At 40.8% G+C, this 15298-nt stretch overlaps 1 protein-coding gene across 5 annotated transcripts in view; it reads left to right on the top strand.

Moving 5' to 3' along the window:
• Positions 1-15298, top strand: part of STS (steroid sulfatase) — a 140281-nt gene that overhangs the window by 99349 nt on the left and 25634 nt on the right. For all 5 annotated transcript variants that reach the window (XM_034431459.3, XM_034431457.3, XM_034431458.3 and 2 more), the window contains 2 exons: positions 11571-11730; positions 12686-12807. In XM_034431459.3, the coding sequence (XP_034287350.1) occupies positions 11571-11730; positions 12686-12807 (282 nt within the window). The remainder of the gene's footprint in view (positions 1-11570; positions 11731-12685; positions 12808-15298) is intronic.

The raw sequence follows: 15298 nt of genomic DNA, 5'->3' as shown, positions 1-15298 counted from the left end.
AAGATCAAATTTAGTGAATATCTTGCCTGGCCCTAGGGAATGCAGCAAATGGTGTACAATGGGGACCGGATATGCGCTTTGTTGAAGGGCGTTATTAATTGTACACTTATAATCAACGCATATGCGCACTGATGCATCCGGTTTCATGGGTGTTACAATTGGGGTCTCCCATTTGGCGTGGTCGACTGGCACAAGCACCCCCTGCTTAATCAATTTGTCCAGCTCGACGTCTATTTTGGGTTTCAAGGCAAATGGGACCTTCCTGGGCTTCAATCAGATAGGGGCAACATTTGGGTCAAGATTGAACGAGATAGGGGTCCCCACATACTTGCCGAGCCGTTCGTTGAACACGTCCTGGAACTCCTGCATCAGGTCATCTTTCAGGGTGCTCTGTATGTTCCTTATGCCGGTGAATCCCATGCCTAGGGCTCTAAACCAGTGCATGCCCAACAGGCTCGGGAGCTTGCCGCTGACTATGGTGAGGGGCAGTTTTTCGCTGAACTCCCCGTATTGCACTTGGAACTCGCCTCTTCCTTCGATGGGGATGCGGTTTCCTTGGTAGTCCTTTAGCCTGCGCCGCTGTGGTTGGAATTGTCGCTTGTGTGGGGGGGATGGCTTTCTGTAAGTCCCACGACATGATGGATATGGGGGATCCCGTGTCGATCTCCATCTGGCACTCACGTCCCTCGATCTTGACTGTGGTGTAGGTCTTTTCTCCAGGAGAGGTGCAGGTCTGACCGATGCGGATGGTGTAGGCCTCGGCGTCTTCAAGTTTCGCGCCCTTCCAGCTTCCACCATCTTTATTGGGTCTTCGGCACGGTGCTGCCTTGGATTGGCTGGTTTGGCCTCGTGGCCTGCAGCCTTGTGCCATCTTGGCCCTGCAGACTCGGGCGATGTGGCCTTTTTTTTCGCAGAACCGACAGATTGTATCCCTGAATTTACAGTTTTGTTGGGAATGGGGTCCTTCGCAGGTGGCGCACTCGGCCCTGGGTCCCCTCCGGTCCGGCCTGGACTGCTCTGTGTGGTAAACCTCCTCCTTGGACTCCCCTTCAGTCTCGGTGCTCACGGCTTCTCGGTGCACAGTTGCCGACCTCTGCGCTGTTCGGCCATGGATGGTCCCTTGCAGTCTTTCGGCGGCTTTCACGGATGACTCTTGGGCTCTTGCTTCATCTAGTGTGATATGCAGGGTCAGGTTTGACCTCGCCAGTAGTCTCCTTTGTAGCCGGCTGTCCCTCACTCTGCAAATTAGTTGCTCTAGGAGCATCTCATCCAGGTCTCGGTATTCACGCTGGTTTGCGGCCTTACGTAGGGCGGCGACGTACTCACTGATTGATTCGCCGTCCTGCTGCCCTCTTTGCCGGAACTCGTACCACTGGACGTACTTTGATGGCATTGGGGCATAGTGGTTTTTCAGCAGGGTCTGTAGCATTGACCATGAAATAGTGTGAACTGAATTGGCTCCACCAATGCTTCGGCCGTGTCGAACACCCGTGGTCCGCAGTGGCTCAGGAACAAAGCCTTCTTCCGAATGTAGCCCTTGCAAGTTGTTGGCCACCATGAAACACTCGAACCGGGACATGTAGGACCCCCACTTTTCCTCTTTGGGGTTGAAAGGCGCTGGCGGGGTGTAGGCAGACATCGTTTCGTGGTTCTCCAGTGCTCCGCTCGCTCGTCTGACTGGATTCTGGATTTGGGCATTCCATGTCTCTCTCAGAACGTGGTTTCAGCTCTTTCTTGATTGTGGCTTCAGCTCTTCCCTTGGCTTCTGGCCTCAAATCCGACCTTCGTTGCCAATGTTAAGTTGGGTGAATGAGGATGCAGCAAGCTAGGCAGTGAGTGACAACAGCTCTTTATTGTATGGTGAGAATCCAGCAACTGACCCAGGGACACAGCTCCCTTTATATACCTTGCAGCTGTGGTGGTCAGCCAATCCGCTGCTGGTCAGTTAATTCAAACTTCCCGCCAACAAAACCTATTTACATAACAATATCAGTAGGGCCAGACCTGTCATTAGACAGATGATGAGGAACGGCAAGAAGTAGTGATGTGATCAAACATACCATTATCTTTGATATGCAAATAGTGATGTTCATAGTTGAGGGAGGTAAGTAAAAACAGCAATGCAACAAATTTGGTGTTTTGAAACAAACATTTTTGTACATGAGTTCATGTCACACATGCACAAAAAAGGTGAGGTTTGCATCACACTTCCATCTTCACCATTTATTTACTTTTATTTTTTTAAAATTTCCTCTTCCCCCATGAATATCACAGTGCAATCCATTTTTATTCCTTGTCCATTTGTGACTCATGTTCTTTGCCCCACACAGCAAATTGCCTTAGATTTTCCTTGCATATATGCATACATTTTAAAACCCCTAATGAATAGGTTTATACAATATTTTTTGTAATGTTGTCCATTTGATCTTTGTGTGTGTGGGTGTGCCTTCAAGTCCCTTTTTTGTCTTTGCTAACTGCCTGTACTAGACCCTGTAGATTTCTTGGCAAGTTTTTTGGAAGAGGTTTATCATTGCCTCCTTCTGAGGGCTGAGAACGAGTGATTGGCTCAAGGTCATCCAGTTGGCTTTGTGTCTAAGATCGGAATAGTACTCATAGTCTCCCAGTTTCTAGTTTTATGCCATAACCAATACAACCATTATTCATTTTATCTAGCACTCATTACATTGTTTACTTCAATACTCAGTAAGCACACATTAATCTCTACATTGTATCATATTTGAAAGCAAAAGTAGCAAGGATGGACTGTATCCAATGATAATACCACTTGCCTACTAATAAGAACTACATGTACTCTAGATAGAGTATTAAAAAGTGAAAGCAAGTTAACTGCAGAAAAGTCTAGCAAGAAAAGTATCTTGATGATTCAAGTGACATTCATATAAAGCTGGGGTAAGGTAAAATAAACAGAAGAAAATGAAGGAAGGTAGAATTCTCAGCCCTAAATAATAGCCAGAACCAAACGTTAAGAAGACACAGTAACTAAATCAAGTTACTGTAGCAATGAATTCCTTTCGTTACCCATTTTATTTTTATTACATTACAAACTCCATGTCAGGCACAGAACTCAGGAACTAGGGTTGTTCAAATGTGTACAAGTTTATTCCATGCCATCTCTCTACAAGAATCTCTACAAGAACTATTAATAATCACTAAAAAGGGAGACTTATGATCATTTTTCACACTTATGACTGTTGCAGCATCCCCATGGTCATGATTTACATTCAGATGCCTGATGACTGACTCACATTTATGACGGTTGCAGTGTCCCAGAGTCATGTGATCCCCTTTTGCAATCTTCTGAGAAGCAAAGTCAATTAGGAAACCAGATTCACTTAACAACCATGTTACTAATTTAAGAATTGCAGTGATTCACTTAACAAATGTAGCAAGAAAAGTCATAAAATGGGACAAAACTCACTTAACAAATTTCTCACTTAGCAACAAATCTTGGGCTCAATTGTCAGCATAAGATGAGGGCTACCTGTACATCAATTTACAAACAATCAAAGAATAACAGAATGCGCAGTTAAAAGTAAAAAAAAAGTTACAGTAACAAGAAAGGGTATAAAGCTTCCTCAATTTATCTTAGGAAATTTATGAGCCTGTTAAAAGGCTCACAAGAAATGATCTAATCAAATATTTAGAAGTGGTCCCACATCAAGTTATAGTTGCTTTGCTGCCATCTGAAAAATTAAAAACATACTCCTGGATACTTGTCCATGTTACCTTCAGTCCCAGCATCTGGTCCTGTTACAATAGTTACACTGCTAAGATGAATGAAATCCCAGCTTCACCCAATTTAGCACCCTCCTGATGTGATTACAATTAAAGGAGTCAACTAGCATGGCTGAAAGCATTTTTGGTTCTAGATTCATGGAGTCAGTATACTCCCAATAGATGTGATAAGTGATGAGCTGGAAGAGATGGTTGTAAACAAATAGCAAGGCAAATTCACTAACTGCTTCATGTTAGCATCAAGGAAGCTCCTTATCTTCAGGTGAAAAAGTATTTTGGGATAATTAACCTTTTCTTTCTTTGCTCTTCTCCATTTCAAAAATGTTCCATGTTTTTATTGTCTGTAATGATAAGTACTTCTTACTATCTCTTTTAAGATGACAGTTGTATAGTTGGTATCTTTACATTTCAGGGGTTTAAATACAGTATAACATCTCACATTTTGTAACTTACAAACTACTGTAATGTTCACGTTTCATATCACAGAAAACAGTAGCAGTATCAGGTTGTGAAATTAAGTTTCTAATTTGATTAATAAGCTTCCTGGGCTCAAGAGACAAGAAGACAATCAAATTCTGATTGCTTATGAAATATATCAGGATTTAATTTAAGGGGCAGTGGTGGAATTAAATGAGTGACCAAATGGGTGATTCTATCTTATTAAAAGGGAAATGGGGAAACTGTTTTATTTAGTTTAAGGACAAATAGGGCAGCAAAGAGGCCACTTATTTAGATAATAGATACTATTTCTATTTCCCTATGATTATATAGCAGAGTTTTTGATTCCACCCACTTTTCATTCTGGCTTCATCATTACTTCTAACATGCAAATATTGCTTCCTCATTTATCTTTCTCTTTGTTTGTTGTTTCACACTAGCTCACCATTCTACTGGAACATAATTGTAGTGCGGGAGTAATGAGAGGCACAAGCAAGCTAGTGACAACAGCTCTTTAATTCAGGGTGAGACTTCAGCAAAGAAACACAGGCAACAGCCCTCCTTATATACTTTTCAGAGGCAACCATGAACCAATCAGAATTCACTTCACATTTGAATTTCCCGCACAAAATAGATACATACATAACACCCCTCCACTCCCAGAAGGCACTTATCCTATCTATTTACATATTTACATACAAAATCACGCAGGTGACCAGGGCGTGTCCTAGTCCTGGTTGACCTGCGCAGTTCAGTTGTTGGCGAGGCGTCGAGCCGGTTGGAGGGACCTCCTGTCTCTCCCGGCTCCGCCAATGGAACCTCCTGGATTTCTCCGGAGGTGTGGCTATCCCCGGCTGGGAGTGTCGACTCGCTGGGGCGGCGCTGGAACTCTGGGTTGCCAGATAAGTATTCCGGCTTACTTGGGCTTGAGGTAGCTGTGTCAGGAAGACTTTGATAGTTAGGATTTACAGCAATTGCATTTTCGTGTTGTAATCGTTTACGCAATTGATCAATATGTCTCCTCCAAATTTTACCATGCCCTATATCAACTGTGTATGATTTTGGGCCGGTAATTCCTACGATGGTTCCCTCTACCCCAAGGGCCCATTGGTATAGTTTCTGGCAAATACTGGTGTTCCCACTTGGAATTGACTTAGTCCTCCCCCCTCCCCCTTGAAATTATCGGGGGAGTAGTTGGGATGCAATCGATCGAGAATGCACCTTAGTTTTCGGCCCATTAAAAGCTCGGCTGGGCTGCGGCCCGAGGTTGGGCACAGGGTGGCATGCTGTACAGCTAAAAACTCATCTATTCTAGCCTGCCAGTCCCCTGCATTGAGCCTGGAAAGGGCTTCTTTGGCCGTTCTTACAAATCTCTCTGCAAGGCCATTTGAAGCCGGATGAAAAGGAGCTGATAATGCATGTCTTATGCCTAATTCGGCTAGGAAACCCTCAAATTGAGTCGCCGTGAATTGGGGCCCATTGTCGGATACCAGGGTGTCCGGCAACCCGTGTGTTACGAATAGTTTTCTGAGTACTTTGATTACGGCCTCAGAAGTGGTAGATGGCATTAAGGCGATCTCGAGCCACTTAGAATATGCATCTACAATGATTAGAAAGTTCTGGCCGTGGAACGGGCCAGCAAAATTGATGTGAATCCTCCCCCATGGGCCCTTTGGTTTTTCCCATTCCCGAACGGGAGCTATAGGAGGATCTGGGCAGGATTCCTGGCAGGGCCTGCACTTCCCCACCCACTCAGTGACGTCTTGGTCGAGATGTGGCCACCAAACATAGCTACGAGCTAGGCCTTTCATGCGAACAATACCAGGGTGTCCCTCATGCAGCATTTCTAGAACCCTGTGCCTCAACCATGAAGGAATGACCACCCTGTCACCCCACAATAAGCAACCCCCCAACATTGACAGTTCATTCTTCTTGTTAAAATACAATTGAAAATCCCCACTGTCCACCTTGGTAGGACAACCCCGCATAACCCAGCCCATTACAGTGCGCAAAACAGAGTCTCTGGCAGAAACCTTTGCCACCTCGTTTGAAGAAATGGGGCCCGGAGATACAATGTCAATAAGTAGAACTGGGGCTTCCGGGGTCGGGTTGTCCAACAGTTCGGGCAAGGGGCATCGGCTGAGGGCGTCAGCGTGTCCCAGAGTTCTGCCCAGTCGGTGAAGCAGTTTGTAAGAATAGGCGGCTAAGAAAATGGACCATCTGGTCATCTGGGGGAAAGAGCAGCCGGAGTTGGCTTATCTCTAGCCAAAAGACCCAAAAGAGGCTGGTGGTCCGTAATGAGTTCAAAGGTACGGCCAAACAAGTACTCGTGAAATTTTTTGACCCCAGCTACAGCCGCTAAGGCCTCCCTGTCCAGCTGGCTATAGTTCCTTTCAGCACTAGACAAAGTGCGAGAGTAATAGGCGATGGGCGCCTCTAACCTGTTCAGCAGTCTATGGCTTAAAACTGCGCCTACGCCAAAGGGGGAAGTGTCACACACCAACACTAGAGGTAGTTCAGAATTGTATTGGATGAGGAAACTGTCCTCAGACAAAAGTTTCTTTACTGGGTTGAATGCGGCCGCTTCTCATTTGCCCCATACCCAAGGAACGTTTTTTCCAAGGAGCCTGTGCAGTGGCTCCGCAATAGTGGCTTTGTGTTTCAAAAACATGGTATAGAAATTGAGCAGCCCCAAAAAGGCCTGTAGCTCGGTCTTCGATTTTGGGGTGGGCGCGTTTTGGATGGCCCTGACTTTGCTTTCTGTGGGGTGAATGCCTGTGCTGTTGATTCGGTAGCCTAAGAATTCCACTGATGGGACCGCTATTTTGCATTTTGCTCATTTAAGTTTGAGACCCGCTTCTCTGAATCTGGTTAGGACTTGACTAACCCTCTGACCTAACTGAGTCTGGTCTTGGCCACTAATTAGAACGTCGTCGAAATACGGGACGACACCTGGGAGGCCTTGCAGAAGGCGCTCCATGGTACTCTGGAAGAGCCCTGGGGCGATGCTAACCCCAAACTGTAGTCTGGTGCATTTAAAGGCACCTCTGTGAGTTACTATGCTCTGTGATTCTGCTGTAGCGTCATCTACTGGCAGCTGCTGGTACACCTGCGCAAGGTCTAGTTTTGCGAATAGCTTGCCAGGCCCCAGGGAGTGTAGTAGATGGTGGACTATCGGAATGGGATAGGCGCTCTGCTGCAACGCCTTATTGATCGAACACTTATAGTCAGCGCAAATTCTAATTGAACCGTCCGATTTGACTGGCGTGACTATTGGGGTTTCCCAATAGCGTGGGAATTCCCAATTAGCGTGATCTACGGGAATTAGCACCCCTTGCTTAATGAGCTTGTCGAGCTCTGCATCAATTTTGGGCTTTAACGCAAATGGAACCGTCTTGCTTTCAGTCTAATTGGCGCTATGTTGGGGTCTAAATTAAAAGAAATAGGGGTCCCCACGTACTTGCCTAGAGTCTCTTCGAAAACGTCCCAAAACTCGTGGAGGAGGGTTTCTTTGAGGGATGGGCCACCAATGCTGTGAACGCCCGTGAAGCCCATGCCGAGGGCACGGAACCATTTCATGCCCAGGAGACTCGGTAGCAGCTTGCTCACGATGATCAGGGGCAGCTCTCTCTGGAACTTGCCATAGGTGACCCGGAATGTGCTCACGCCATCTACGGGAACTCGGTTTCCCTGGTAGTCGAGGAGGCGAACTTTCTGTCGGGACAGCTGGGCTTTCTGGAAGTTAGGCAGGAGCGCTTTGAGTGTTGTCCAGGACATTATCGATAGTGTAGACCCGGTGTCAATTTCCATTTCGCACGGTCTGCCTTCAATTTCTACTTTTGTGTAGACTTTCTCATTGTCGGTTGTGCTGGCTTGGCCGATTCTCATGCTGTAGGTCTCCCGCTTTTGAGATTCGCGCCGTTTTCTCGTGCCGCCATCTTTGATTGGCTGTTTTGAACGCGCCGGTTCTGGTTGGTCGTGGTAGTCACGTGGCTTTCGACTATGCGGAAATTGAGCTCTGCAAACTTGTGCTAGGTGGCCTTTCCTCTTGCAATGCCTGCAAATGGCATCTCTGTATCTACACGATTGTCTCTCGTGATCTCGCCACAGCTAGAACAGTTCTCGTGGCGGCGGCTTTGTTCGCTCTTTTTCTTTTCTGTATGGAAGACGTCCTCGTCCAACTCTTCCTCTGTGCTGGTTCGCTCCTCCTCTCTGTGGACGGGGGCTGTTTTCGGGCTGTCTTTACTTGGTAGTGGTCGCTGCAATGCTTCAGAAGCCTTCGTTAATGCTTCGTGTGCTCGGGCTTCATCCAGCGCACCGGCTAGCATAAGGTCTGGCTTGGTCAGAAGACGCCTCTGTAACCGGGTGTCTCTAACGCCGCAAATCAGTTGCTCAAGTAGCGCGTCGTCTAAGTCTCTGTAGTCACAATGTGTTGCGGCTTTTCGAAGGGCCGCCACATATGCGCTGACCGGTTCTCCTTCTTTTTGTACACATTGCCGGAGTTCGTAGTGCTGTACAAATTTAGATGGAACTGGAGCGTAGTGAGCTCTCAGGTTGGCTTGAAGGACGTGCCAGGAGACCGTCTGGACTGGGGTTGGCTCGCAGAGAGACTCGGCCATCTCAAAAACGTCTGGCCCGCAGTGGCTTAAAAACAGGGCTCTTTTCGGGTTCGCTGAGAGTCCTTTCATTTCAATCGCCTCCAAGGAGCACTTGAACCTGGTCAGATATAATCCCCACTTCTCTCGGGTTGGATCGAAAGATTTGGGCGGGACGTAGGCAGACATTGCAGTATGTCTCCATAGTCCCCTCGTCACCCTGGCTGGAAGTCCAAGCTCTTTTTGAGTTTGCTTCTTGTGGCCTCAATCCCACCTTCGTCGCCAATGTTGTAGCGCGGGAGTAACGAGAGGCACAAGCAAGCTAGTGACAACAGCTCTTTAATTCAGGGTGAGACTTCAGCAAAGAAACACAGGCAACAGCCCTCCTTATATACTTTTCAGAGGCAACCATGAACCAATCAGAATTCACTTCACATTTGAATTTCCCGCACAAAATAGATACATACATAACAATAATCTTGGCATGCTTAGATTAAGATATTTTATTTTGCAAAAATATTCATAAGTGTATGTTCAGTACTAGTGAATGTGCAAAAATTGAATTAACTTTTTTCTTAATGGGAGTCAATGTAGCAGAAGAAATCTCAACATATGAGCCACTGTTGCATTTTGAGGACAATATTAATTAGTTTAACTCATCAATTATTTATGGAAAAATGCATAGGTATCAGAAAGTATGCATAAATATTTAGCTAAGTATGCCATGCTTCTTTCTGTTTTTCCTTTTTTTTTCTGCACAGTATCTACAATTGAAAAAATAAAATAGGGAAGCTCAATATCAGATGTGTTCTATTCAAGCTACAGAAAAAAACACAAATAAAAAGGAAATATTATATTTCTGCAACCAAAGACCCTGAAGTTTCAGCCAATGATTACCAGTTTATATAAACAGAAATTAGACTGCAATTTTCAATCACGGTAGCATTTGTGATGAGGGCTCTTTCCAAAATGTATCCTTTGCATATGAGCATGTGATTATGAATCCATCAAATTAACCTTCTCATCTGAGAAGCTAAAATCTACTTAACAGTAATTGCACCAGTCTAGTTTAAAAGTTCTCATCACATCTTCACAATTGAAACTTAGTTGTTTATCTTGTGATATAGTCAGATAATAAAATATAACAATTTCTGAGAACTTAATGGCTGAATTAGAGAGTCAATTTGGTGTAGTGGTTAAGAAACCCAGAGACTATGAGTTATAAACCCACTTTGGGCACAAAACCAGCTAGAAAATATTGGGGCATTCATTCTTTCTCAGCCCTAGATATTTAGCAGTATCATCTGAGTTGTATCAACTGCAGCAATGGTATCAGGTTAATGTGTGGGTAAAATGCAATCTATAATCCTTTGATCCATTTTTTTCAGGCCAAGGACACACTTGGCCTTTGGATAAAGCATGGAGGCATGCACTCCCAAAATAATTTTAATTTCTTTTTATAGATGCAATGAGTCTTTTGAAAGGAGGTTGTAATTAAAATGAATACAATTGGAGTTAAGTAGATGAACTGTTTTCAATCTATATATTGTTAAAAATATTTACATATCTTGTTAAAAATTGACAACACAGTGTAATAAGACAAGGGTTAGTTTGTGACTTATTTTTTCCTAATATTCTTCTACTTTGGTTGTCCAGATGCTTAATCACCTGTCATATATTCTGGAAAGTATCTTCAGCTTCTAACTTTTCTAACTTTCTCATCTTATAAATGTTATGTGGATACAAAGTAAAAGATTTCTCTTGATCCAACATTTTTATTTACCGAAGGATATAAAAATGTTTCACAATCATTTCATACCAATTTCACATCAAGTTAGTAAAAAAAACCAGATTATTGGGCTGATTCTAAATGTAATGTCTGTTATAATGTCTATTCTAGTATTCTATTAAATGTAATATTTATTATATTTTCCTGGTAATTGCTGTTATTACCATCACTTTCATAAAAAGAAATATAATCCTTTAATTTCTAGTCAGAATAAATATATCTAACATTTCTTTATATCTATGATTGGGATTTTTCAGTCTAACAAATGCCAAACTATCAGAATTTCTTCTATTCTTGAGTTAATATAAATGAATTGGATTTGGCAATATCTTTGAAATTAGTAATTCACAGTCTTGGATTTAAGAACTGCTTTACTGAATCAGCCTCAAAATCCATTTTTTTTTTATTCTCACATCGATTGTATCTTGGAAGTTCATTAAATAAGATGTGATCCAATGTTTGATGAGAGTACTTTATTCTGTAATAAACTGTGACTAAGCAATCATGGCTAAATCTCATGTCTAGAAGTGTTAGGTTATCTTTAAAAAAACTATTTGAGTAGAAGAAGGAAGAACTAATTTCCTTATTTATTCTTTATTTTCTTTATTTGCAAAATGCTGATGATGGTTATAAAAATATTTTACATTGTGTGCTTGGTTATTTGTTTCCAGCAAGAGCAACTTTTTTTTTCTTTCTTTCAAGATGATATATTACTTCTTATGAGAGAGAAAAAAAGAGAAATGCTTCTTTTAGTATAGTTCTTGATTTCATTAGGGTTTTTTTTAAAAAAAAATTTACATTAAAACCAATGTTTGTCTTCATTTAATAGTTTTGTCTTTATTTTTAAAAAATCTGCCCAATCAACATACGGTACTTTGTATTTTATTATTTAATGGTTAAGGTACTCAATTAACCTACTCAGTTAAATATTGATTGTTGTGTTCTACTCCAAAGAATAATAACTTGAAGTTAAATGGGACTTTTTATTTCAGGTGGAAAGGCTACAAATTGGGAAGGAGGGATTCGAGTGCCTGGCCTCCTCTACTGGCCTGACGTTCTTGAGCCTGGAAAACATATTTATGACCCAACAAGTAATATGGATATATTCCCTACCATAATTAAACTTGCTGGAGCATCACTGCCCAATGACCGGTATAGAACATAATTCCATTTGTTGCAGAAGAGGCAACTTAAAAACACATAGCTCTGGCAGTTCTGAAGGAATGATAAGTGTAGTCATTATTTATGGGGTAATGTAATAAGTGCCTTCTGCAGCAACTATAACTCAATCATTACTTGAAGAAATGGTATAATCTTCAAGTAATAGTTGAGTTGTAGTTGCTCCAGAATGGCCTTCATACTGTTTCTTGAATTTCTCCATAATTCTGAACAGTCATCTCTGCATATAGCCAGAATCCCCATTTTATTCTATTTGACTAAATCAGTCTCCTGTGTCTTGATCATGAAAGTATCATGAAAGAAGCAAACATACATAAGAAATGAATATTTTTGATTCATGAAAGAGATTATTTTCTCATGTAAAGGAACTGTCTGCACATTGACCACTAAAAAGCATGCAGCAGATACATTTTAGTTTCCACATTAATATTTGAACTATATTGCAGGCATTCACTCGGGGTCTCCCCAAGCCATGTCTGATGAGAAACAAAAGGCAGGTTTTCCATCCTTAATTCCATAGATAAGCATCTCAATCCTACTTCAACATTGATCCTTCATCATACAATACACTTGTTTGATATTTTCAAAACGATTTTTTTCCATGAAAAACTGCAATGGATTTATTAATCATCAACATTTTTGCCTATTGTTTTACTTTGCCTAAAACAAGAACAGTGCTACTTACAAATACTGTAAGTATATGCTTTAAGTCAATATCAATTTTAGCAACTTTTTTTGCAGAAGGAGAGGGAGAAGGAGAGGGAGAGGTTGGGTGGTCACGTAATATATGGAATTAACTGCCAGAGGTATATACAATGCTTGTGTTCTATTTATCAAAAAATGGAAATGCTTAACTCGACAAAAAAATTTTTGTTTTTGGTCGAACCATTTATGGTTTCTACTGATTCTGATTTATTGTTTTTTTCAGAATTATTGATGGACATGATTTAATGCCCTTGCTTCAAGGCAATGCTCTCCAATCTGAGCATGAATTTCTCTTTCATTACTGTAATGCATATTTAAATGCAGTTCGGTGGCATCCAAGAAACAGTAAGTAAAATTGTCTGTTTAAATTTAAATATTTTATATAATTTTTATTGCAGTTTGAAATGCTTGGGGGAAGAGCTTTGGACTCAGGACATGGAAAAATTATTATTGTAACTCTTGATCTTGGGAGCAGGAACAAAGCAAAGAAACTGTTCTATATAATATAGTTTAATGCAAGACAACAAAGGTTTACATTCTCACAGTATTACATTCATGGAATTATAATACAATATATGTTAAAACTTTAATCTCTTATATTATTAGGGATACATTTTCAAATATAAATATATGGACAATACCAGGTAATCTATATATCTTGTTCCATTTTGTAGTTTCCCAAAAGTTTTCTACTTTTGACTATTTTGTTTAACTATATATAATGGTTTTTTTTTTCAATCAGAGCATTATGTGCAATAGGAAAAGAAAGTAGAAAGGAACCAGTAAATTGGCAGTAAATTGGTAAATTTTTCTAGATTAATATATTAATGAATGAATACAAATTAAATAATCAAAACTTTTCTGAAAATTAGTAAATTTTTCTCCCTCCCTCCCCAAATCAGTACAGGTAGTCCTCAACTTACAACCACAATTGAGTCCAAAATTTCCATTGTTAAACAGGACAGCTGTGAAGTGAATTTTTTTTGCCTTTTACAACCTTTTTTATCATTTAACAGTTGTTAAATGATTCACAGCAGTTTAGTAACACTGTTGTTAAGTTAAACTGACTTCCCCATTGATTTTGCTTGTGAGAAGGTTACAAAAGATGATTATATGATTCCGGGACACTGCAACCATCATAATTACATGCAAGTTGCCAATCATCCAAATTTTAATCATGTGACCAAATTTTGATCATGTGGCTGCTGCAACTGTAATAATTGTGAAAAATGGTCATAAGCCACATTTTCAGTGCTGTTGTAACTTCAAACAGTCACTAAATGAATGGTTGTTGAGGGCCACCTGTAAAATAAACTTTTCTCTCTTCCACCACTGTTCTGCTAGTTCAGTTCCATAAGAGCCGAGGTGGCACAGTGGTTAGAGTACATCACTGCAGGCTACTTCAGCTGACTGCTAGCTGCAGTTCGGCTGTTCATATCTCACCAGCTCAAGGTTGACTCAGCCTTCCATCCTTCCAAAGTTGGTAAAATGAGGACCCAGATTGTTGGGGGCAATATGCTGACTCTGTAAACTGCTTAGAGAAGGCTGTAAAAGCACTGTGAAGTGGTATATCAGTCTAAGTGCTATTTCTATTGCTATCAATAGTCATGATTTTTTAAAGATTATGATAAATAAGCTACTTTAATTAGCTATTATTCAGTATGTGAAACATTAACACTGGAGTTTAAATCAGATATAAATAGATTTAACTGGAATTGGCATTTCAGAGTTCAAGGTCAGTTCCATCTCATTGTTATTTGATTAAATAAAATTATCATGTTTTAGTATTATTCTATTATTTCATTTTGTTGCGTTGCCTAGCATTCATGAAGATTTGGTAACACATCATCGTCACTGATCAAAGTGCTGAAGACTTTCCCAACTAGAGGCAGATAGTAAATGGGATACATTTAACTATACTATGGCGCATACAATGAAGGAAAAGCTACTGATTAACCTTTATGTAGTTCCCAGAAAATGAGCAATGAATTACAACTTTATTCCAAAATAAGCTCTATTGTGATCAACTTTATTTCCATCATTTTAATGCTGCTTCTACCCTTCTACAGAAATACTAACTCTGCCCTTCAACTTGATTATTCTGCAATTTATTTATTTATTGGTTTGATTTATATGCCGCCCTTCTCTGGAGATTCAGGGCGGCTTACAATGCGTTAAGCAATAGCCTTCATACTTTTGTATGAATTTATTGAAGTATGCAAAATTGCAGTTTTGTTGTCCAGTCCATTAGATACCTCTTTTTTTTTCAAACAATGTTATTAGGGATTAAAGTTAAAAAGAATAACAGTATAACCTTTTTCAAACTCCATGAGATTTCCTAAGGCTTAAAGATCATTTCTTAACATGAGAACATTGACTATAATCCCTAGAAATTCATTGTTTTATTGTAAAGAATAATTGAATGGTGTTAGCCTAAGAATTTTACAGAACATTAGAAATCATACATGCACACACACTATTGTCCACAAGCCTGCAGAATAATTTTGGATGAAGATCTTAAATGAGACATAACATGCCACCTTTCACCCTAGAAGTTTCCAACAAATAAATACGAGTAGAAAAGTGTTTATCCGTACTTTCTTTTAAGCATGGTAGCATGACAAACGTCTGTGGAGATTCTCAATCCAGGTCATGGCTGTCCCAAAGGTGCTTTTCAAAAGGCAATTGGACTTTCTTGAGCATGATAAGTTGAAAATTAAACAACCAAACAGCAGTCATAAAAGCAAGAGGCTTAGTAAGAATTAGTGTATGAGAATAATAAAAACAATAAATGCAGAAGATAGCATATATAATAACATTTAAAAGTCAGGAAACA

The sequence above is a fragment of the Pantherophis guttatus genome, chromosome 5, assembly GCF_059756535.1.
Source record: "Pantherophis guttatus breed Tessera chromosome 5, ASM5975653v1, whole genome shotgun sequence".
Taxonomy (NCBI): domain Eukaryota; kingdom Metazoa; phylum Chordata; class Lepidosauria; order Squamata; family Colubridae; genus Pantherophis; species Pantherophis guttatus.
This window is presented reverse-complemented; position numbering and strand designations above follow the sequence as displayed.